At 58.9% G+C, this 22,998-nt stretch overlaps 1 protein-coding gene across 9 annotated transcripts; it reads left to right on the top strand.

The window, feature by feature from the left end:
• The first annotated feature begins 770 nt into the window (after nucleotides 1-770).
• SNED1 (sushi, nidogen and EGF like domains 1) lies at nucleotides 771-22,990 on the top strand. Of its 9 annotated transcripts, none has more exons than XM_048314179.1 (33): nucleotides 771-1,158; nucleotides 4,033-4,320; nucleotides 4,793-4,933; nucleotides 5,637-5,799; nucleotides 6,728-6,853; nucleotides 6,965-7,078; nucleotides 7,837-7,947; nucleotides 8,190-8,303; nucleotides 8,426-8,542; nucleotides 8,816-8,941; nucleotides 9,223-9,327; nucleotides 9,763-9,876; nucleotides 10,008-10,124; nucleotides 10,578-10,694; nucleotides 10,769-10,885; nucleotides 11,043-11,156; nucleotides 11,236-11,409; nucleotides 11,588-11,701; nucleotides 12,319-12,432; nucleotides 12,855-12,968; nucleotides 13,050-13,163; nucleotides 13,748-14,044; nucleotides 16,084-16,267; nucleotides 16,355-16,467; nucleotides 16,971-17,249; nucleotides 17,623-17,767; nucleotides 18,082-18,164; nucleotides 18,946-19,032; nucleotides 19,233-19,349; nucleotides 19,817-19,904; nucleotides 20,490-20,573; nucleotides 20,793-20,831; nucleotides 21,205-22,990. In XM_048314179.1, exons 1-32 carry the CDS (start codon nucleotides 955-957, stop codon nucleotides 20,827-20,829), a joined length of 4,332 nt encoding a protein of 1,443 aa, XP_048170136.1. In that variant the 5' UTR covers nucleotides 771-954; the 3' UTR covers nucleotides 20,830-20,831; nucleotides 21,205-22,990. The 9 variants fall into 9 exon arrangements, with proteins under 9 accessions (XP_048170136.1, XP_048170135.1, XP_048170141.1 ...); XM_048314178.1 differs by having other exon boundaries at nucleotides 7,834-7,947; XM_048314184.1 differs by lacking the exon at nucleotides 10,578-10,694 and having other exon boundaries at nucleotides 7,834-7,947.
• Nucleotides 22,991-22,998: the final 8 nt, after the last annotated feature.

Here is a 22,998-nt window from a genome sequence, read left to right as displayed (position 1 = left end):
AAGGTTCTCCCTCACATTGCCTCTGGCACCTCAGATGCTCCTGCCATGGGACAAGTTGGGTACCAGGAGGTGAGAGAGGGCCCTGAGCCCCCCCAGTACAGCAGGATCCCTCACCCCTGCATCTGCCCATGGTGGTGCAGGCAGCACCCATCAGGAGCTGATAATTAATCAGGACCATTGGTGCTTTTAGTGGGGCTTAGGGGACTTTCCTGGGAGCTCAGCCCCTCCCAGTAAAACCATTTCCCGATAATAAATGTAGGGTGGGTGTGTTTGTTTTGCTTCGGGTTTTTTTTGCTCCAGTAAAGACAAAGAAGCCCTTGAGCCTGGAGCGTAACCTAAAACACGGCATTCCTGAAAAGAATTTCCTGATAATATTTTTAGCACCTGAAAAAAAAAAAAAAAGGGGGGGGGGGGCGGGGATGGGGAGCAAAAAAAGAAAAATAGCCAAAAAAAAACAGGAAAGAAAAAGGAAATGACACAGGTTTTTCTCTCATCCAGTCCTCTGCTTTAAGGGAGCGGAGGAGCCCGCTGAGCCCCGCTGGGGAGAGCGGCTGGGCACGGAGGGGGCTCGGTGGCCACGCGTGGGCTCGCCCGGGAGAGCGGGGGGGGGGCTCCGTGCGCGCGGGGGACCCCCCACCGCTCGCGCTCCTCCCGCGCGCCCCGCCCCCGGCGCGCCGCGCGCCCATTGGCTGGCCACACCCGGAATATGCAAATGAGCGGCGGGGGCGCGGCCGGCAGGGTGCGGGCGCGCGGCGGCGGCGGAGCTGAGGGGCCTCTGCTTCGCTCCGGGCGTTCGGCCCCAGCGCTCGGCTCCGGGCAGCAGCCCCGTGCCCCTCAGCGGGCGTCCTGCCCTGCCCCGCCTCGCCCCGCCTCGCCCTGCCCTGCCCCGCCCCGCCCCCGCCATGCTTCCGTGGCTGGTGCCCCCGTGAGAGGCGAGCGGCGTTGCCGGCGGCCATGCGGGTCCTGGCAGGCTGGGCCGTGCTGGTGGCACTGGGCGAGTGGCTGTGGGCCGGTGGCGAGGTGCCGCTGGGGGACTTCTACCCCTTCGGGCCGGCCCAGGGCGACGCCGCCACGCGGAAGCAGGACGACGGTGGCTCCGAGCTCCGGCCCCTCTCCATCCCCTTCCCCTTCTTTGGTGCGGGGCACACCGGCCTCTACGTGAGTAATTTCCGCTTATTTGTGCTTATTTGCTCCTATTCGCTCCCTCTTATTTCCTCTTTTTCCCTCCCTCTTATTCCCTGTTTTCTGTTTCTTTCCTCTTCTTCCCTTCCTCTTATTGCCACTTTCCTGTCCTGCTTGGATGAATCTGAGTTTCCTTGGGGGCCGTCAGGTGGTCCCCACTTAACTGGAAATGTCAGAGGAATAGCAGTGTGCTGAGGATGGTGCAGTGGGCCCCAGGCCTGGGAAGCATGTTGGACCCGTGGCTCGGTGTGGGGGTCACCAGCGAGGATCCTGACCCCACTGCCTTGGGAATGCTGGGTGAAGTGCTCACCCACGGTGGGGAGCCTGGACTTAGCCCTGGCTGGAGCCTGCAGTAGCTGCATACCCACACCTTGTGGGACTGGCCTGGTGACATGCTGGGGGATCCCAGCAGCAGGCAGTTGGATAAATCTGGTGGGCAAGAGCTCAGCGTCGGTGCTGCAGCCCTAGCATGGTGGCCTCTGGCTGGTGGCCCTTGCTGCAGGGAGCGGGGTGTTGGTGGGGCTCTGAGTGTGATGCAGAATAAAGACAGCTGCACTTTAGGCTGCCCACTCAGCACATCCGATTCACTTGCCTTTCCCTGCACCCACTGTGCTGCTGGGACTACTGGTAACACACTCCCTTGCAACCCCTAAGCCACTGGGAGGGGACTGTGGCCAGAGAAATCGGGTCATGCCTGGCCATCATGTCCCCGGTAGCTGTGGCCAAAGGGGCAACCCCGAGCGCCTGGTTGTCCATGGAGTCTTTTGGGTGGTGCTGTCTTGCATCCAGGAGTGAGATTTGGGCCCCCCGTGCCGGTTTCCACCTGGCACAGTGAATCCTTCAGCTTCCTGATCCCTTCTCCCTGGTTTGCTCTGGACGTAGTGATGACCCAGACCCAGCTGGTGGAGGAGAGGGCTGAGCATGCCACCCCGGAGCTGGGCTCATGTACCATTCCACTGCCTTGGCTCAGGGCAGAGGGTCCTTGGTCCTACCTGGTCGTGTTTTTCCCCTGATCAAAGCTCCAGCCCTGCCATTGGGTGGGAGGGATCTGGACTTGGGGCTTGAGCCACCGTGGAAGGATAGAAGAGGCTGGGAGAAGCCAGGTAATCGTCCCATAGAGGATCCACAGTGTAGCTCTAGGTCTTGGGGAGGCTGCAGGGATCAGAGGACAGTACATCCCCCTTCCCTGAGCTGAGACCCCACAGCTCTGCAGTTTGCCTGCCCCCAGCACAGAAGTCCATGTGGCAGGGGCCCTCTTCCCCAGGGAGCTGCTGTCCAGGGGGACTGGCACAGGGCTGGGTTCACCTGGAAACCTCTATTCTCAAGGGCTGCCTCCAACCACCCCCCTCCTCCTTCACAAAAACCAGCAACAACAAAAAAAGCCCTTCTTGGCTCTGGTTCTCTCCCATCTTGCTTTAATCAAGGGAAGAATGTTCCTCTGCGGACACAGTGGGGTTACGGAGGCTTTGGGAAAACAGAATCCTCTTTCCCTTAGTCACAGTAGGGACTGCCCTGTGCTCAAATGGAGGGGCTATGAACCCTCCTCAGGGACTGGGGACCTCCCCCAGGGACTGCACAAGGCCATCACAGCTCAGCCCCCATGCCTGGCTGTACTCGCAGCTGGGGTGAAGGCATTCTGGCTTCCACATGGCTCCTGGGGATGCTGGCTCCCAGCTCCTTTTTGGCACACGAGTGTGACACCACGGCCTGCCTGCGTGCCAGAGCTGCTCTCTCTAGTTGAGAGCCTCTTGCCTGCACCAGGCCCCCTTTTCCATCCTGCAGCCCAGGGGCTTGCCAGAGGGAGACATTGCACACTGGAGAGCTTGGCTGGAGGCTGTGTGTTCCTGGCTGTCCCACTGTTGCTTGTGGGCTGGGGAACAGAATGGCTTGGAGCTGACTGGACTGCCAGCTGTGGCAGTGTGGCAGACTGCTGGCAGGGTGTTCTCCTGGAAATCTGGGAGCTCAGGATGAGAACATTTCCGTTTGATCCCTGCCTCATCCAGCCTGTTCAGGCAGGCAGGGGGTTTCTTCACCTTCCTCATTCCCACTGCTTTCCCAAGTCGGGAGGCAGCATGCCAGGCAGCAATATCCACTATTTCCAGTTTCCTTCCCTGGGCTGTGGCTGCCTCTGCCATGCATCCATGAGCCAGGCATCCCAGAACCCTAATTGCCCCAATTAGTTAGTGCTGAGGAACAGCTTGAAGTATCTCACCCTGGGGGTCTGGTGTCTCCCCCCTTTAATGAGAACAGCCTGCTGAAGCACCGGGGCTTTGCATGGGGTGGTGGCACTTGGTCATCTGAGGATCAAGAGCCCGTTGGCTCACTCGGAGTGCTGTGCATGCCGGTGGATGGATTGCTGCCCAGCAAGGCTCCTCCCACCCTGGGCCAGTGCCCACATGGGCCAGTGCCCACAGCCCCCTGCCAGGAGGGTCCAGCCCCATGGGCTGCCTGTAAGCCATGAGACTAGGGAGCGAGCTCAGGCCCTCACCCCTGCCAAGAGCAGTGCCGTGAGCTGGCCCCACACACCGGGCACTGTTTGTTTTATGCGCAGGGCTCCTGCAGTTTTTGCAGCTGTTCCCCTTCCCCTGGCCCGGAGAACAGGGCTGGGTTTGTTCGGGCAGTTGCCCGCAGCCGCGCTCCAGTGAGCAGGCGGCTGGGGCAGGGGGCTGTGGGTGTTGTGGGTGCTGAGGCACGTCTCTGCTTCTAAGGACAGGAAGGGGAAGCGCTCCAATATTTGTGGAAAGGAGAGGGGGAGAGAAAGATGAAATGGAAAGCGCCTCTAAAACATGGATTCCTGCTGGCAGCAGGAGTCAACTGTGGCCACCCGTTTCTTTCCCTTCCTCTCTGCAGGTAAACAACAATGGGATCATCTCATTCCTGAAGGAGGTCTCCCAGTTCACGCCAGTGGCCTTCCCCATCTCCAAGGACCGGCGTGTGGTTGCTGCTTTCTGGGCAGATGTGGATAATCGGCGGGCGGGCGATATATATTACCGGGAGAGCACCGAGCAGCCCATCCTGGAGAGAGCAAGCAGGGACATTGCCCAGTATTTCCCTGAGTTCCCAGGGTTTTCTGCACAGTGGGTCTTCATTGCAACCTGGTACCGAGTCACCTTCTTTGGAGGCAGCTCATTTTCACCAGTGAGTAGCTGAGGCAAAGCAGCCACCCCACCTGTGTGCCTTCAGTGTGGTGCCAGACCTGCCACCTGTGGCACGGAGCTGTCAGCAGGGCTAAGTGGACCATGACAGCTCCATCACGATACCTCGCTGTGACAGAGCAGTAGTGGGCTGGCAATACCAAACCCTCCTTTTTGTGCCATGTGGAGGCTTTACATCGTCAGCCTTCTTGGGCAAAAGTGAGGCACCTTTTGCCTTCCAGATGCTCAATATCCATATTTTCCCCCATTTTTCCCATTCCTCTGGGATGAGAAGCGAGCTGTTCTAGCTCAGGATCACAACAAGTTAAGATTAAAAATAATTAAACTCTAATGCCCTTGGTCTCGGAGGAGGACTGGGGTTCAAGGAAACACCCCTTTGCTAATGTAGTTTCTGTCACTTCATTTTATGACTGGTTCATCATCCCTCACTGCTTTCCTCCCCTCCCCTGCTACAGGTGAACACTTTCCAGATTGTCCTCATCACGGATGGCAAGCTTTCCTTCACCATCTTTAACTATGAGTCCATCACCTGGACCACGGGTATGCACGCCAGCAGTGGGGGGGACTTTGCTGGGCTTGGTGGCATCGCAGCACAGGTAAGTGGTGAATGTGGCCCCTGGGGTGCCTGGGTAGCACATCCCCCTTGTCAGATCATTGCTCCTGTTTGGGTTTCTTGGAGGTGGAAAACTTCCCCCTGCTTGTTTTTTTTTTTTTCTTCTTCAGAGTTCTTAAATATCTGTGTGCGCTCTGGCTCCCAAAGCTGAGACCATACAGGGGGCTTTGTTATCCTGAAACCACAGGTCTTTGCCTTGGCTGCTGCTTCATAGTCCCTTTTCCTTCCTAACCTCAGCCTTTAAGAGCAGCTGCCACAGCTAGCACAGCTTTTGCTTGTAGTTTTATTTCATCCCTGTGTGTGTTGTTGTGTTAAAGGGAAGAAAAGCCAACACCCACACCCACAAAAACCCCAGTACCCACTCAGATGTGTGAATTTACTGACAGTTGATCCATGCTTGGCTCCCTGCTTGCCAGCCTGCAGCAGGCAGGATGCTGCAGGTGGAGAGGAAGTGAATGGGATTTGAATTCTCAGGAAGGGACTGAGCAGGCCAAGCGTCCACTTCACCCTGTTGTCCTGTCATGTGGACAGGGCCAAGCGCTGGCCTGTGGCATGTGGAAGGGGAAAGTTGGTCTGAGCGGTGCCACCAGTGGTACCACGTGACAGGAGAGATGAGTACAGATGCTCCAGCTGCCTTCCTCCATGGACTGGTGACGTCTCTGTACTCTCTGCCTTTGTCCTTCCAGGCAGGTTTTAACGCTGGTGATGGAAAGCGCTACTTCAACATTCCCGGATCCCGCACTGATGACATCGCTGACGTGGAGATGACGACAAATGTGGGTATCCCCGGGCGCTGGGTGTTCAGAATCGATGATGCCCAGGTGCAAGTGGGGGGCTGCAGCAATACAAGTAAGAGGACAGCAGTTAGGTTTACTTAACTCCCAACCCAACCCCACACTGTTCTCCAGCCCCATCTTTCCCTGCCTCAACCCCCACCTCCGCGGGGTGGAAGAGATATCTGGAAGGGCTTTGGGGAGGGAGGGGAGGCAGCTATGCGGGGACTGTCTTCAGCACCGGCTGTGGTTGGGGATGGCACCCCTGGTTGCCCTGGGGCTGGGAATGGGCTGGGAGAGCAAATGGGAAGGGGAGGAAGAGTTCTTAGTTTAAAGGAGCCTGCGGGGAGTGATGAGGGAGGCTGGGGAGGAGGTGATGTGCACAGTTGGGACCCTGCCAGCCCACTGCCAAGCAGGGCATAAAGGACCAGCACCCTTGAGGGGTGCATATGTCTGTCAGTCCCACCACATTGGGCTGAGCCATGTGGAGAGCTGCTGAGTGCCAGCCTGCCGTGTGGGGCTAGGTTGCCAGGGCTTGGTCCATGCTCCCTACTCCAGGGGTCCTGGCACATCCCCCACAGAGCTGTTCCTCATCCCCACTTCCCCCTGGCCATGTTTTCCCACTCGTGATCTGTGTGTCTTGCGTTATCGGTGGATTTTCTGTACATGGGCTCTCCTGTCTCCTTTCCCTCTGCCCTGAATGATAAGTGAGGGCACGTCCATGTCCCCCCAGCCAGTGGAGCAGACCTTCTCCCTGCAGCCAGGCTGCAGACCTGTGCAGCCTCTCCCCCTTGCACGGGAGGAGTAAAACTGCCCCCTGTCCCAGGGGAGCCTGCAAGGAGCAGACCCTGCCCCACCATCAGGCAGGCAGCCCCGTGGGCTCCCCAAGCACCCCAGGGAGCCGGGCGGGTGCAGGGAAAGACCCTAGCACTGGTGTGGCTGGAAGGTGGCAGGTGAGCCCTGCCAGGGTGGGGGCTGACAGGGGCCACTGCCTGTTCCCACAGCCTCTGTCTGCCTGACGCTGCGGCCCTGCCTGAATGGGGGGAAGTGTATCGAGGACTGCATCACAGGGAACCCCTCCTACACCTGTTCCTGCCTGGCTGGTTTTACCGGGAAGAGGTGCCATGTTGGTGAGCGCTTTGCTGCAGGGAGCAGGTCTCGCTCCCAGTGTCACTGCTGCGTGCTGGCAGTCTGTCTGTCCCTGCCCTGAGCTCCTGTCCCCACCCGGGGCTCTGTTTCAGATGTGGACGAGTGCCTCTCCCACCCGTGTCAGAACGGAGCCACCTGCCTCAACGGTGCCGGCAGCTTCACCTGCAGGTGTCCGCCAGGCTTCAGAGGCAACAACTGTGAAAGCGGTGAGCAGTACAGCACTTGAAAAGCAGAGACCCCAGGCTTGGGGGGCACTTCTGCTCTTGGGAGGGCTCTCCAGACCAGGGCTCCTGCGGTAGCTGCTGGGCTCTAGCAGTTTGTGACAGCCAACTTGGATTTCAGCTTGCTTCAGGCAAAAGAAGCTTTTCTCTGGCCATGAGCCTTTCCTGCTGCTGACTCTTCTGAGGGCTTTGCTCAGCATTGCTGCCAGCACTCTTCCACCACCACTCCCTTAGCCAGAAAAGCTGGCAGCCAGTGCTCAAACAAGCCTTGCAGGCCCTGCTTTTGCAGGTGATGCTCTGGTCCCAAGCTCTTCAAAGCCAGGGGAGACCCTCCCAGTCCCTGGCAGGGGCCATGGTTACAGGTTTCCCCCGCTTCTGGCCTCTGCCTGCCAGTGGAAGTGCCGCCAAAGCGTTTGGCTCCCAGCAAGCTGCCGCGCCAGTGGAAAAGGCGAGAAGGGAGTTGACTCGGGGGGGAGGAAGGAAGGGAAGGAGAAATGCCCAGCACAGCACACTGACATCCAGGAGGCGCAGGGGGATGAAAGAGCTGAGCTGCCTAAGGACAGGTTTTGGGCACAGTCATGACTGGGGACATGGCCACTGTCTCCTTACAGAAGGTGCATGGGTGGCTCCCATCTGTGCTCTGCCTAGGCCTGGTATCACCACGTGTAGAGGGTGCCATGTGCTGGTCCTGCACCTAGGCTGACACCCCTTCCCCTCTTTTTTTTGATATTCTTCTGCAGCAGAATCACCATGTGAGAGCAGGGTGTGCCAGAATGGTGGGAGTTGCCAGGTGGAGAACAGGACAGCGGCATGCTTGTGCCAGTCGGGGTACACGGGGGTGGACTGCCAAACAGGTGGGTGACAGAAACAGGTGTGGGGTGGAGATGGTGACATTTCATACCTTGGCAAGCTTCCTTCCCCGTCAGCTTCATTCCTGCATGTAGTTTTGGGAGGGAAATGCTTGGAATTGCCAGTGGAACCTATTTTTTCTGTCTGTCGCCTTCACCCTCCTGAGCATCATCCAGGCTGGGAGGCACCAGGTGAGCTGGCTGTGCCCACACATGACCTGACCACCTTTCCTGGCCTCCCCTTGCAGAGGTGAACGAATGTGAGTCCAGCCCGTGCCTGAATGGCGGGCACTGCATTGACCTGGTCGATAACTACACCTGTGTGTGCCTGGAGCCCTTTGTGGGACAGCGCTGCGAGACAGGTGCCTGTGCCCCAGGATGACCCACGCCAGGGACTGTGTCCCCCGTGTTCTGCTGGCCATCGTGGCCTCTCTCCCAGGCCCAGGTTTTCCTCATGCTCACTTCCTTGCTTTCCCCTTACCAGATTCATCTTCCTGCGAGGATCGGAGTTGCCAGAACCGGCAGACGTGCAATTACATCCGCCCTGGCCGCTATATCTGCACCTGCTCCCCGGGTTATTACGGCAACAACTGCCAGTATGGTGCGTGAGGTTGTGCCTTGACCAGCCTGGCATGGGAACTGCAGTCAGGGGCACTGGGCAGGATTGGGCAAATGGCTGGAAAGGGGCTGTGTCAGTCATAGACACTGCTGAAACTGGTGGGCAGCATGTGTGGAGGGGCCATGGTGCTGCCAGGAGGGAAAACCTTCCTATGGGGCTGCTTGACCGTGCTGGGACCTCCAGCAGAATCCCGAGGACAGAGGATGTTCCAGCCCCAGACTGACCCCTCCCGCTCAGGCTCCCTATTCCCCACAGGAGGGCCCCGCATGCCTGGTGCTTGCCTTTCCCACCCATGCCAGAATGCAGGCAGCTGTCTGGAGACGGAGCGGGGCTATGTCTGTGAGTGCCAGGAGGGCTACACTGGACAGGACTGTCGAGACCGTGAGTACCAACCCAGGGGACTCGCTAGTGGGGTGCAGCACCTCAAGGGGAGCATTCATGCTCATGACAGGGAGAAGCAGCAGCCCCAGAGAGCCTGTTCAGGGCTCTGAGATTGAACAGAGGGTCTGTCCTGCTGAAGGAGGCTGTGTCTGTGTGTCTGAGGGCCTCAGGGCTGCTGCCCACCTGAGCTTCCCCTGTGAGTGGCATCTGGCAAGGCTGCCTGTCTGTCCCAGCCCACAAGCAGGAAAGGTCCTGAGAAGCTCCTGTTTCCTCTCTTGCAGAGCTCTCTGAGGGCTGTGAGTGTCGTAATGGGGGCAGTTGTCTGGAGGGGAACGTCACTGTCTGCCAGTGCCTTCCTGGCTTTTTTGGTCTCCTCTGTGAATTTGGTAGGTGAAAGCTTCTTGCCTACTGTGTTCATTCCCTCTGGGGTGCTTGAGTCAGGCAGTCTGTGGGCCAGCAAGGAGACACTGCCAGTGCCTGAGGCTAGCACAATGCCAGGGGCACACACTGAATTTGAGCCTGGAAATATTGTCACCTGGCGAGATGGCAATGCTTCCATCTCCATCACGCCCCCTTTGAGCTGTGCCTATCCCAGCCTCTGCCTCAGCCCAGCTCCCATGGGTGGGGAGGGAGTAGCAGCCTTTGTGCGTTCCCTTGCTGAAGCTCACTGAGCATCCAGGCTGGGCATTGCCATTTGCACTGTCTGTGCCAGAGGGTCTGTCCTGTCTCATTGGACCCTGCAAAGTTAGGAGACTGCTGTTTCCATGTGGGTGTCCTCCTGCCGCTGGCTGAGGGACCCGGCACTGGCCGTGTGTTTGCAGAAGTCACCACGACACCGTGCAACATGAACACGCAGTGCCCGGACGGTGGGTACTGCATGGAGTATGGTGGGAGCTACCTCTGTGTCTGCCACACCAACTATGGCACCAACCACAGTAAGACTCCACGGGGATGTGGGAACAGCTCTAGGGTGGGGATGAGCAGGGGGGCACCCTCACCAGCAGGGAAGCTGCCCTTGTGCCCCTGGCCATATGTCCTCGGTGATGCCCTGTGTTTGGCTCTGCAGCGATGCCATCCCCCTGCGACTCAGAGCCCTGCTTGAATGGGGGGTCCTGCAAGGTTCATGATGACTCGTACATCTGCGAGTGTCCTCAAGACTTCCTTGGCATGCACTGCGAGAAAGGTACCTCCACAGTGCTCCCCAGCACCTGTGGCCCCAGCACCTGGCAGAGGTTGGGAGAAGGGCTTGGACCTTTTGGGGAGATGAACAGTTACTCGCAGAGCTGGAAGTTGGTGCAGGTTTTCCCATCCCATCCTACAGGGTAAAGTGAGGGATTGCATGACTCCCTTCATGACACCCACCCTGCAGCAGCAGATCCAGTTGTTTCCCGTACAACACCATCAGTGTTGGTGTTTTTTCTTTACATGCCACAGCTTCTGCCCTTGGGAGTAGCCAGCTTCCTCCCAGCATCACGCACCTGTGGGCCCCCAAGGCCCCAGCACACATCTTCAGTGTAATTTTTGTGGTGTTGCTGTGCCCAGGATGCAGTCAGCCTTCCTGCAGTGAGGGGTTTGGTGGGGTGCTGGTGGGAGGCAGCAGCTCTGGGTGACCCCGCTCTGGGCGCTCTCTCTGCAGCCAAGCCTCGGCTCTGCAGCACGGGGCCCTGCCGCAACGGGGGCACCTGCAGGGAGGCGGATGGCGAGTACCACTGCACCTGCCCCTACCGCTTCACCGGCAAGCACTGCGAGATCGGTACAGCCCCCGCCCCCACAGGGAGGACAGGTGGCAGCTGCCCCACCAGGCTCACGCCCGCCTTGTGCCCCCAGGTAAGCCGGACCCTTGTGCATCGGGGCCCTGCCAGAATGGAGGCACCTGTTTCCACTACATCGGCAAGTACAAGTGTGACTGTCCCCCAGGCTACACCGGCCGGCACTGCGAGATCGGTAGGTTTGAGGAGGGCTTACCTGGGGGATGATGGGCCTGGCTGTCAAGAGCTCGATGCTTGCTTTGAGCCCCTTTCCCTGCAACTCTTCTTGTGCCCTGCTGGAAGGGGAAAGGGGGCTGGCTCTGGTTTCATTCTTTGCTCTGCTCTTCTTCCAGTGCCCTCCCCTTGCTTTCTTAGCCCCTGCGAGAATGGGGCTACCTGCGAGGACCTCAGCGGGGGCTATGCTTGCACCTGCTCCGTGGGCTATGTGGGGAAGCATTGCCAGTTTGGTAAGGGCCTTGTGCTTCCTCTTCCAGCTGGGGACTTGGGCGCCTCTGTGGGTCCCATTCATTCCCTGTCTCTCCCCAGAGGTCGATTGTGGCATCCCCAGTGAGGTGAAGCATGCCCAGGCTTCTTTCAACTCCACCAAGGTGGGCTCACTGGCTGAATACCAGTGTGAGCTGGGCTACATCCTCAGCCAGCACAACCATCCCCGTGTCTGCCGTGTGCCAGGTGTCTGGAGCGACCCCCCCGAATGTGATGGTGAGGAGGGCTGGGGAGTGGACAAGCCCTGAGACACCATCCCGGTGGGCTGTAGTCAACGAGCATGGTTTGGTGACCCCGGGATATGTACTCCAGTTGTCTGCTGCCTTCCCCCCTGGGATCCCTGTCCCGTGCTCATGTCTCTCACTTCGTCTCTCCCTTGCTCAAATGCCTTTAGAGATCGACGAGTGCCAGTCCCAGCCCTGCCTGAACGGTGGCCAGTGCAAGGATCGTGTCTCTGCGTTCCTGTGCTTGTGTGAGCCAGGTTACACCGGCTACCACTGCGAGTTGGGTAAGAGACCATGCCAGGCATGCTCCAGGACTGTCACAATCCCTTCGTCACACTCCAGCCTTTGGAAAAGCCCAGTGGGTTGTGAACTCCATGGCCAGGAGCTAGGTTACCAGGAGTTGTGTGTGCTTGGATCAGCCTGAGGCAAGGGCTTCTCTTCTAGGACTCCCAGCCAGCTGTAGGATTTTCCAGCAGGGAGACACTGCTCCTGGCTGGGGACAATGGGCAGTGTGGGAGGTGGTGGGACTCTGGCAGGTGGCTCCAGTCCAGTTCCCTGGGATCTGGCAGAGGACAGTGGTAGGAGAAGGTGGGCTGTTGGAAGTTAGAGGAGGGGACATGACACAGGCACCCTAAGGGATGGATCGCTTGGCACAGCCCTGCACTGCCAGTTGTCCCCAGGTGTCCCTGAAGGAATGTCCCCATGTCACGTGCTTCAGGGGCAGGCATGAGGCAGTGGGCATCCAGGAGCAGGGATGTTCCTTGCCACTGGGCTTGGGGAAGCAAGTGACATGGGAGAGGGTCCGTGCCCTGTGGGAGAAGCGCTGCCTGTCCAAGCCCCTGTCCCTAGCCACCAGCTGTCTCTGTGCTGAGCTGGCGCCTTTCTTCCCGCCGGACCCCAGATGTTGACGAGTGCCAGTCGGAGCCCTGCAAGAACAGCGGGACCTGCCAGGACCTCCCTGGGTCCTTTGCTTGCTACTGTCCCGAGGGCTTCCTGGGGACCCAGTGCGAGACAGGTAGGGGCTCTCTCTTCCTGGGTCAGTGGGAAGCTGGACTGTGGGCACCAGGACACTGCCAGGGCTGGCACCATGCCAGGTGGCTGGTCACTGTCTTGGATACCTTGACCCCAAGCCATCACCTGGCTGCTCACTGTTGCACCTCCTTGCCTGTAGTTTTGGGGGCAGAGCTGAAACTGCTCTGATGGGGAGGGAACAAGGAATGAGGTGTCCAACAGTGATGGACTCCCTTTCCAAGTTGTCCACCCCTTCGAGGGGATTTGGGCACCATGGTGCACGGTGGGGGACTCAGTGTCCAGCCCAGCTGTGCCAAACCCTGGGCTACACATCTGCCCTGCTGCCCCCTCAGGGGTCTGTCACTGTCACTCGCTCATGGGAGCTGGCTGTTGGCATGCTCACCACCGGCCTTCTCCCACCTTCAGAAGTGGATGCCTGTGAGTCAGACCCTTGCCGAAACGGAGGGGAGTGTGAGAGCTACGGGGGCTCCTACCTCTGTGTGTGCCCAGAGGGCTTCTTCGGCTACCACTGTGAGACAGGTGAGGCAGGCAGGGCAGGGCAGGGTGGCCCCGGGGTCAGCGGCACTGCTGACACTGCCAAACCTGGCACCTCTCCCACAGCCAGTGACCCGTGCTTCTCCAGCCCCTGTGGGAGCAGAGGCTACTGCCTGCCCAGCAATGGCACCCACAGCTGCACCTGCAAAGTCAGCTACACAGGCAAGAACTGCGAAAAAGGTAAAGGCCCTCAGCAGCGGCACCAGGACATGATGTGGGGCTTGACACCTGCCTGGCAGTGCCCACCACCCACGAGGGGCTCAACACCATCCGGGACCAGCGGCACTCCTTGAGGCGGGCAGGGCTGGGGGCTCGCCTTGGGGGTGGCAGCCCATGCCCCACCAATGCCATGGGTGGGTGCTAGCATGCTGAGTCGCTGCCGCAGGTGCCGAGCTTGGCACCAGGACATGGGGGACTGATTTCCCCTGCAGCAATGGCAATCCCTCGGATGCCCTCAGGAGGGGAGGCAGAGGCGTCTGAGGGAAGCCTCTTGGCACTGGCCTCCCCAGGAGCCCTCGCCCCATCCCGCAGTGGCAAGTGCTTGGCCACCAGTGATACCAGGGAATGCTCCTGGCACCTTGGCTCCTCCTGTGCCCACTGAGCCAGGGTGGCTTACACCCACAGAGCCCCTGCCAGGTGTGCCAAGTGAGACAAGCGAGGACCTTGTCCTCTTATCGCCGCTGTTCTGCCGCTTGCTGACGGGGTCTGTTCTCTAAAGATTCATGGCATTACCTCTCCCCTTTGCTTTTGCACACACCCTGAAGAATTGCTGCCACCAACCTCATTAAAGGTGGAAAGGGTGGAGGACACTGGTGTGTTGATTTCTTGGCACCCACCTGAGGACGCAGCTGCCAGGCAACTCATTGACGGCTACGCCGTGACGTACGTATCCCTCGACGGCTCTTACCGCAGGACAGATTTTGTGGACCGAAGTCGTTCTGCCCACCAATTGCGGGCACTAACCTCCGGCAGAGCCTACAATATTTCTGTCTTTTCAGTCAAACGCAACGTGAACAACAAGAATGATATCAGCAGGCCCGTCATGCTTACCACGCGCACTAGTGAGTAGCGTCCCCAGGGGGATCACGGTCGTGAGCGTGCGCGGCCCCTGCAGGTGCCAGGGTTTGTGCTGCCACCTCCAGCCTGCCACCAGCTCCAGCATGGTGTCAAACCTGGCAGGTTTGCTGGTGCAGGTCCTAAAATCCAGCTGGGGGCCTCTGGAAAGTGCTTGAGAATCAGAGAATCGCTGTTTTCTTTGCTGTGAGTAAAAGGCTTGACACCCTGTGGCTCACCCTGTGCAGGGGCTGTAAGGGAGATTGCAGCGGGGACTGCTCCTGAATCCTGTTCATTGGGGCCACGCTGTTCTGCTCCTTGTCACTGTGCCCAGGAGAGTATGAGGAGCCCCCATGCAAGGCAGGCAGCGGGGCTTCTGCAATCCCATGGGCCGGTCACCCTGCCATACTGCTGGGCTTGGTGTGGGAACATGCCAGCAAGGACAGAGGCTGTCAGGCACCTCTGCTCCATGGGTGGAGGAAGGGGCACAGTGATGCCTCTGGGGCATGGACAGGCAGAGCAGCTGTGATCCCACTTTCTAGGGCAGGCAGGTGTGGAAATCAAATGCAAACAGGATGGAGGGAATTGGACATAGGAAAGAAGATGGCCTCTGAGGAGAGGAGAATGGTGGTGGTAAAGCCCATGAGCCACATCTCCCACAGTTGGCTGAGACCAAGTGAAGCCCAGGGGAGGAGATGGCAGCACAGTGCTGGGCACAGCATCTCATGGCCCCTCAAGCCATGGCTGGATGCTGGGGTCAGTATGGCCACCTGAAGTGTGTCATGGACTTAGCAGTCACTAGTGGGGATCCCCAGGGCTCAGTTTGGGGCCAGTCCTGTTAAATGTATTTACTGATGATTTGGACCCAGGGATTTTGTGTATCCTCAGTAAATTTGTAGACAATACCAAGTTGGATGGGAGTGTTGATCTGTTTGAGGGTAGAAAGGCTCTGCAGAGGGACCTTGGCACACTCAATCAAAGGGCCAAGGACAACAGCATGATGTTCAATAAGGCCAGGTGTTGGGTCCTGCACTTGGGTCACAGCAACCCCCCTGTAGCTCCAGGCTGGAGGAGGAGTGGCTTAAGAGCTCTTCAACAGAAAGAGCCTAGGGGATGCTGTTTGACAGCTGGCTGAACATGAGCCAACAGCATGCCCAAATGGCTAAGAAGGCCAATGGCATCTTGACCTGTATCAAGAGCAGTGTGGCCAGCAGGACTAGGGAAGTGATCATCCCTCTGCACTCGGCATTGTTGAGGCTGCACTGCATTCAGTTCTGGGCTCCTCACTTTAAAAAGGACATGGAGGCGTTGGAGCATGTCCAGAGAAGGGCAACAAGGCTTGTGAAGGGTCTAGAAAACATATCTTATGAGGAACAGCTGAGGGAGCTGGGTTTGTTTAGCCTTGAGAAGGCTCAGGGTCCTCATTGCTCTCCAAAACTCCCCAACAGGAGGTTGTAGTGTGGTGGAGGCTGGTTTCTTCTGTCATGCCTGCAGAGAGAGGACAAGAGGAAATGGCCTAAAGCCAAGACCGGGGAGATTCACATTAGATAGTAGTAAAAAATTTTTCTCTCTTCGGGTGGTCAAGCATTGGAATAGGATGTCCAGGGAGGTGGTAGAGTCACCATCCGTGGAGGTGTTCAGGAGGCATCTGGATCTGGTGCTGGGTGGTGTGGTTTAGGGGTTATAGTGACAGTGCTGGGAGGATGGTTGGACTGGATGATCTTCTAGGTCTCTTCCAACCTTGATGATTCTGTGGTTAGGGCCAGGCCTGGGCACTACAGCCCCTTTGGAGCTGTGGTGGGGGGCTGGAGCAGAGGGAACAGCCTCGGGGGTGCACAAGGCCCTGTGGGTGAGCAGATGGACGTGCCTCCTGCCTGCCTGGAGGCTGAGAGGACAGGAGAGCATGAGTTCAGTGGGAGAGGCGGCACTGAGCTGTTCCACTGGGGAAGGTGATCCAGAGATGCCTGCAGGACCCCCCTTGGGGGCGCATGGGGAAGGAATGGCATGACTCACAATGACCGTGGTCCTCTCTGCTTGCTCCGGCCAGGACCGCGTCCGGTGGAAGGCTTTGAGATCACGAATGTGACTGCCAGTGCCATCACGGTGCAGTGGGCTCTCCACCGACTCCAGCATTCCAGTGTCAGTAGGGTGAGGGTCTCCATCCGCCAGATGGGGGACCTGGCAGGCCGCACCGTGGAGCTGAACAGCAGTGTGGCCAAGTACACCTTCCTGTGAGTGGGGTGGTGGTGGCTGCCAGGGCACTGGCTCCCTCAGGTTGCCCCGCTTACCCCTTCCCACCCTATCTTTTCCCTCCACAGGGACCTGCAGCCAGGAGAGAGATACATCATCCATGTCACGACACTGAGCGGCCTGGGAGTGGAAGACCACCCCTCAGAGAGCCTGGCCACAGCCCCTTTTCATGTGTGGACAAGTGAGTGAGGTTGCCTTTGCCATCCCAGCTTGGCAGGTGCAGGGGCTTGGCACGAAAGCTGTGGGGAGGGAGCGGTGTGGGAGCTGCCAGACTGTCTGGCCAGCACAGCAAGTAGGAGGTGTGCAGGCAGGCCCGGGGAGGCCAGGAAAGAGACACTGGCATGTCCTCCCCTGCCAAATGTTGTTCAGTCTCTGAGACCAGCATGAGCCCAGCCCCATGCATGGGCCCAATTCATCCCCTGCTATCTGGCCGTCAGAAGGCGAGGGCTGACCTGGGTGCCAGGGTGCAGTGAGGCTTTGTCTGTCTTGGCAAGGACCTATTACTGAGCATCCCCTCGCAGTACATCTCACGGCTGGAGCAGGCTCAGGGCTGGCCTGGGCAGTGCCAGGCAAGCTGGGGCCCTGGCCCTGGCACACTTATAAGGTGGTGTGAGCAAGTAGGGCAGTGGCCATTCAAGGACACCAGCTCTGACCACTTTCCTCCCCATCCCCTGCCTGCCACAGGGCCTCTCCCCCCACAAAACCTCACCGCCTCCCACGTCACCGCCACCTCTGTGTCCATGGTGTGGGAGCAGCCACCCTTTGGCACCATGGACGGGTACATCATCAATGTCACCACTGCTCAGAGCATCAAGAGCCGCTACGTGCCTAACGGGAAACTCGTGTCCTACACGGTGCGGGATCTGCTGCCTGGGCAGCGGTACCACCTATCCTTGACAGCTGTGCAGAACACGGAGCAGGGCCAGGTGCACAGCGAGCCCATCCACCTCTACGTCAACACCTGTGAGTGCTCACGGGGCTCTGCTGCATTGCTGCAGCACAAGGGAGGCAATGGGATGACAGGGAAGCGGGGCAGGGGGCGGAAACCAGTTGGCCAACAGAGTGAGGAGCCCTTGCTGCCCCAGCACTGGGTGTCTGCAGCAGGCTGTGGGGACAAGATGCAGGTCCACTGGAAGGGGAGGTGGGGTTTGTAGGGTCAGCGAAGGGCGGATGCAGAGCTCCAGCTTGGTGATGGGCACTTACATGCCCGGTGTGTGAAGAGTGTCCTCGTGTCACCTGGCAGCCTGGGGATGATGGGACGGGATGATGGGACTGGCTGGGAGGTGGGTTACTGGCTCACACTGCCTCCCACTAAGCCTCATCCTTTGGTCTGCAGTGCCAAGGGATGGGGCTCCAGACAGGCGGTGGAGCCAAGCTGGGCACCCCCGGGTTCTGCGGAACAGGCTGCCCCCAGCTTTCCTGCCTGAGCTCCGCCTGCTAGCAGATCACGACACAGCTGAGGAGCCCTCGCCAGCCCCCAGGTAGGCACTGCTTCAGCACTCCTGGCTCTTCCACTAGCACTTGGCCCAAGCACTAGGCTGAGCCAGCCCCTTTTCCCAGTTTCCATGTCCAGGTGTGTGCAGGGTCAAGCCGTGCTCCTGCTGGGGTGCAGCCTCTTGCCCATCCACTGGGGTTCTCAGCCGGGCAGGCCCCTTACCCTGTGAGCAGGTCCCCCATGGGACTTGCACAGAGCCTGATGCCACCAGTGAATGCTTTATGCAGCTGCCATAAGCCCCAGCACACAGGGCCTGGGGAACCCGCAGTGCCCCATACCCTTATGGTTCTCCTGTCCCAGGTTCACGGAGCTGGTGGATGGCAGAGGGCGGATCAGCGCCAGGTTTGGCACTGCGCTGGGAAAAGCCATCACTGTGAAGACGCGTAAGTGCTCTTCTGCCCTCGTGTCCTGCTCCTGTCATCCAGTGCCATCTCCTGCACCTCCCTGCAAGTTGAGGTGGCAGCCCGGCAGGCTGCTGTAGGACTGGGGGAGCCACAGAGGAGGGTGGAGCCCTCTCACCTGGCCCTGGGCAGGCAAACATCTGCTCTGCTTGTTAGACCCCTGCCCGAGGAGAGGAGTGACTGGCTGGGGGAGCCCAGAGAAGGACCCTTGCTGATGGGAGGCAATGCTGACTGTGGCACTGCTGCCCTTCTTCCCTCCCAGCAGCAGCAGGAGCCTGAGCAGTGGCTCCATAACCCTCCAGTGTAGTCCCTGCCTGCCCAGCAGCCTCAGCCCCCACTGTCAAGAACAGCCTCACACCTGACGAGGGTGCCTGGGTGAGAAACCCTTCACTAGTCCAGACCTAGCCCCCATTTTCCATCCTCAGAAGACCGGGAGTACAAGTGCCAGCCCAAGATACCCTAGACCACCTGGGAACCCCACACCATGGGGTGGGGAAGGGACCTGGCACACCTGAGGGCAGTCCTTGGCCTCACTGCACATCCTGGTTCTGCCCCTGCCTCCCCAGGACTCTGTGTCCCAGACCCTTCCAGGAGGAGTGAGAGTGTCACCCCAATTCTAGGGATGCCAACTGGGAAGGGCTAAAGCCCTCCCTCAGGCCTGACCAGTGCCCCAAAGCCCTGGGCAGGCTGGATTCCCTTGGAGGGGCTGCCTTTGGGTCTGGCTCTGGCCTGGAAGGTGACATTTAATCCTCTCATTGTCCAGAGCCAGAGGCTCCAGTGAAGCTGGAGAACACAGAGGTGTCCAGCTGGGACAGTCTGGCACTGCAGCTGCGTGAGGCAAAGAGCAAGAGTAAGTCCCAGGGGAGACCCACAGCAGCAGGAGCCCAGCCCTGGCCCCACAGGCAACGTGCTCAGCACCAGCCTGCCCTCCTTGGAGGCATGGCAGGCACCCCTGCCCACCTGCTCTTCCTGGGAGCACCCTGGCAATGCCAGGGGCTTGGCAGGGCTGTGCTGTGGCCCCGGGCTCTGATGGTCGAGCGTGTTTTGCAGGAGAGGGGCAGAACTGCTCCAAGAATCCCTGCAGGAATGGAGGCACCTGTACCAGAGATGACGAGTCCTACCACTGTGCCTGCCGCCCAGGGTTCAAGGGCCGGGTCTGCCAGCTGGGTGAGTGCCAGGCTGTTCCAGAGGGCCAGACTGCCTCCTGCAGTGCCAGGCTGGTGGCTGTCCCTGTCACAGGTCCCCCAGGATGTAGGTCACCCAGCACACCCTGCCAGCACCCAGGGGCTCCCACGATGCCAGGCTTTGCTAGAGATCTGTGTCACGCCGGCAGCTGAGAGAGGGGCTGGGCTCTGCTCTTAATTTGAGGAGATATGAGTGCAGGTCTGGTCCCTGCTCCTGACTGAGCTCTCTGCCTCTGCCTGGCAAGCCAGGCCCCTGCCTTACCCAGAGAGTTACATAGGCACTGTGAAGCTGGAGGCTCTGCTTCTACTGGTGGGTCAGCTTTGTTGAGGCCAGCCCTCCAGCACGGCCAAGAAGCCAGGGGGGCCTCATCAGACCCTTGCCACAAGGCACAGGCAGGCAGGGCCAGGGATGGGCTCAGTGATAGCTCCCCTCTCCTATTCCCCAAGCAGCCTGCAAGAAGGTGCCACACTCGTGCACGCGGCTGTACTCGGAAACCAGGTCATTCCCAGTGTGGGAAGGAGGCACCTGCCACTATCTGTGAGTACTGCCTGCAGGTTATGCTTCCCCCTTCCCCCTGTGCTCTGAGCCGGGGATGTCTCCCTGCAGCTCGGCTTTGGGGAAGGGAGAGCAAGCACAAGGCCGTCTCCAACCCCAGCTGGCAGTTTCCCCCTCCCCAGCGCAGGCTGAGCAGCCTGGCATGCCCCTGTGGGTACCCCCCAGCTGTGCGTCAGGGCAGGGTGTTGCTGAAGTGACAGCTCCATACTGGTGTTGCCCACCGACGTGGCAGCAAGGTTGGATTTGGTGTGTGTGAGCCCCAGACAGCAGCAGATCCCATCCAGCTCCTGGCTGCCTCTCCATCTGCGAGCAGAGGGCTGGGGGAGCTCTGGTGCAGCGCCAGGGCATGGGGCTTTCTGCTCTGCCCCCGGCCTCCCTGCGATGGAGGCACAAAGGCCTGGCTGGGATCAGTCCTCTGGCACAGCAGGCTGTGAGCCCCATTCCTGCCAAGGCTGGCTACTGCAGCCTGGAAGGAAATAGGGGAAACACCCAGACTTCCCCTTCACACTCACCAAAGCACATCTCTCCCTTTTGTTCCCTACACTCACGTCTCCACTGTGTGTGTAGGTCCAGGAGAATCTACAAGGTACACCAGGATATCTGCTACAAGGAGAGCTGTGAGAGCACCAGTTCGGAGAGGACAAGCAGCAGGTACAGCCAGCAGCAGCACACTGCGTGTGCCAGCCTTCCTGTGACCCTGGACAGGAGCATGTGCCTGGCTGGTGTTCCCCAACATGCACGGGGACACTGAGGTGGGGGGTGGACTGGTAGAGGGGTACAGATATGACCAAGGCTTGGATCCCAGTGCCGTGTGCTTGCCTGTGAGTAATGGCCAAGGGGCTGATGGTGCTGTCCTCCTTTCTCTTCCAGAAAGCCAAGCAACAGTCACACACTGAAGAAGCCATAGAAGTAAGTACCTGCTCCACCTTGCTCAGCTGCAGGCAGGGGCAGTTCCCATGCAGGGAGTCGGGGAGATGGGTGCAGGCCAGGGTACAACCCTGGCTTACACTGCCGTGTTGAGAGGGTGTGAGGGCTTATGGCTGAGGGCTCCTGGTTGTGGCTGGGGTGGAGAAGCAGGAGGCAATGCTCTGCTTCCCCCTGCCTCTGCAGTTCCATGAACAAGAGATTCCTGCACAGAAAGGGCCAGGCAAAGGCTGGAGTCCTGGAGACAGTAGGTCCCCTTCTCTCAGCCCAAGACTAGTGCACAGGGTGGGAAGAGGCCAGCTGCGGGACATCCGACAGACTGTGTACACCAGCTCATTTTCCTCCTGCTCCTCCACAGGGTTTAAAGCAGTAGAAGCTTCGTCTTTCCACATCTTAAGGGCTTTTCGAACACCAGGAAGATCAGATCTGCTCACTGGGTTGAACACAGCAGGGGAGCCTTCCTGCCTGGTGTCAACCTCTCCCTCTCCTCCAGCCCATTAGGGACACGCAGCTGGATCAGCACACTGAGTAGTGCTCCCTTTCCCCCCCGCTGGCCCAGCACTGCCTTTGCTGGCCCTCTCTCTGCCCCTGAGGAGCTGAGCACCAGTGCCCCTTGACGGGGCCAGCCCTGCTCAGCACCCCCAGCCACCCTGCACAAGCGACGGGCTCCCCGCTTCACTCAGGGATCAGCCCAGCTCCTTGCCAACAGCATCTGCACCAATCCGTTTTCGTAATCCAAGGTTCTAAATTACCTATAACCCTCAAATAAAACAGTTTAATGCAGACCAAAAAGCCTTAGCCATCACCTGAAATCTGGCCCCCCAAAATATGCTCTGAGGAGCAGCCTCTGTAGATGAGTTAGAAATGGTGAGCAGCTCCGAGTGGTGAGGCGAGCATGGGCAGTGGAGGAGCATTCCTGTTTCCTCTGCTCTAGCAGGGGAAACTGAGGCAGCTTCTACTGCCTGCTTTTTTTCTTTGCTTTGTAAACAAGCCCTGGTTTTAACCAAATTTCCAACTCAGAAACCAATAGAGCACCTAAAAAGAATTTTAAACGTGATCTGTAGGGTGAAGTCAGTCAGCTGAGGCATTCCGGTACCACCACACTTGTAGCTGCCTCCACACCAGTGCAGGGCACAGCAGAGGCTTGGTGGGGAAGCCAGCCCCACATGCCATCCCCTTGCACTGCACCCAGAGTGTGCCTTCCCTGTGGCACCAGTGCTGCAGGGTACGTGGAGGAGAGGACCAGCACACAGCACTGCAGCAGGGCAGGCAAGGAAAGAAAAAGTGTAGCTTAGAAACGTTCCTAGTTTTTGTGAGTTTGTATGACAACACTAGTTAAACATAGATTTGTGTATTAACGTACACGGTGTATATTATAAATTAACACATACCAGAGATATATCGCAGTTATGGTATAGAGCCTCACGTCCCCAGCAGATGGGATTATTCTGGTGGGGAGGCCCTCCCCTCCTGCCAAGCATCACAGAGTTCTGTTGCTCAGCCACATCTCAAGCAGCAGCTTGGAAGATGCTCTCAGAGCAGGACAAGCCCAGGAGTTTCAGCGCTCCTGCCACCACCCCCTTCCCCCTGGGAGCAGTGTAATAGTGCTCAGCCTGGAGGCACAGCTGCAGAGGCAAGTGGCAGGGACAATGTGAAGCCACGACCAGCTGGCCAGCGTGCTGCTCCCCTCCTGCACCACCTCTAGCTTTGCCTTGTTTTCCTCCAAGGCTGCCGGGTCCTGTTCCAGCTGCCTGGCAAGCACAGCAGCCCTGCCTTCCCAGGGCAGGAGAAGAAGCCAGCCCCCACTATCAGGAAGAGCAGGGCAAGGGGAAACCCAGACAGGAGGGCTTGGAGCTGTGGTCTGAGAGTATTTGCACCCCTGCTCTGTCAGACACGAGATCAGCGCTGACATGGGCTGTGGAGGTGGAGGTGGCCCCGCCATGGGACAGTTCTGTTTCCACAGGACCTGTCCCCACAGCAGCAGGAAGCCTGGTCCCACTGCCAGCTGGCAGAGCAGCCCACCGCCTCCTGTCCCACAGCCGGCACAGTATGTAATGCAGCCGGAAGGTTTTAACCTAGACTTGGAAATAAATTAGGGGGTTTTGTTTAATTTTTTTTTTTTTAATAAAAACACTTTATGGAAACTGAGGGT

This window comes from Corvus hawaiiensis, chromosome 10 (genome assembly GCF_020740725.1).
Source record: "Corvus hawaiiensis isolate bCorHaw1 chromosome 10, bCorHaw1.pri.cur, whole genome shotgun sequence".
Taxonomy (NCBI): domain Eukaryota; kingdom Metazoa; phylum Chordata; class Aves; order Passeriformes; family Corvidae; genus Corvus; species Corvus hawaiiensis.
Note: the sequence above shows the minus strand (reverse complement) of the source record. Positions and strands in the feature narration are given on the sequence as shown.

What these genes read in the sequence shown, in the direction of transcription:
- SNED1 (XM_048314178.1), top strand. Translation starts at nt 955, where the DNA reads ATGCGGGTCCTGGCAGGCTGGGCCGTGCTGGTGGCACTGGGCGAGTGG. An exon ending in CGGGGCACACCGGCCTCTAC is followed by an intron (nt 1,159 to 4,032) that starts GTGAGTAATTTC and finishes TCCTCTCTGCAG; the next exon opens with GTAAACAACAATGGGATCAT. An exon ending in CGACCCCCCCGAATGTGATG is followed by an intron (nt 11,410 to 11,587) that starts GTGAGGAGGGCT and finishes AAATGCCTTTAG; the next exon opens with AGATCGACGAGTGCCAGTCC.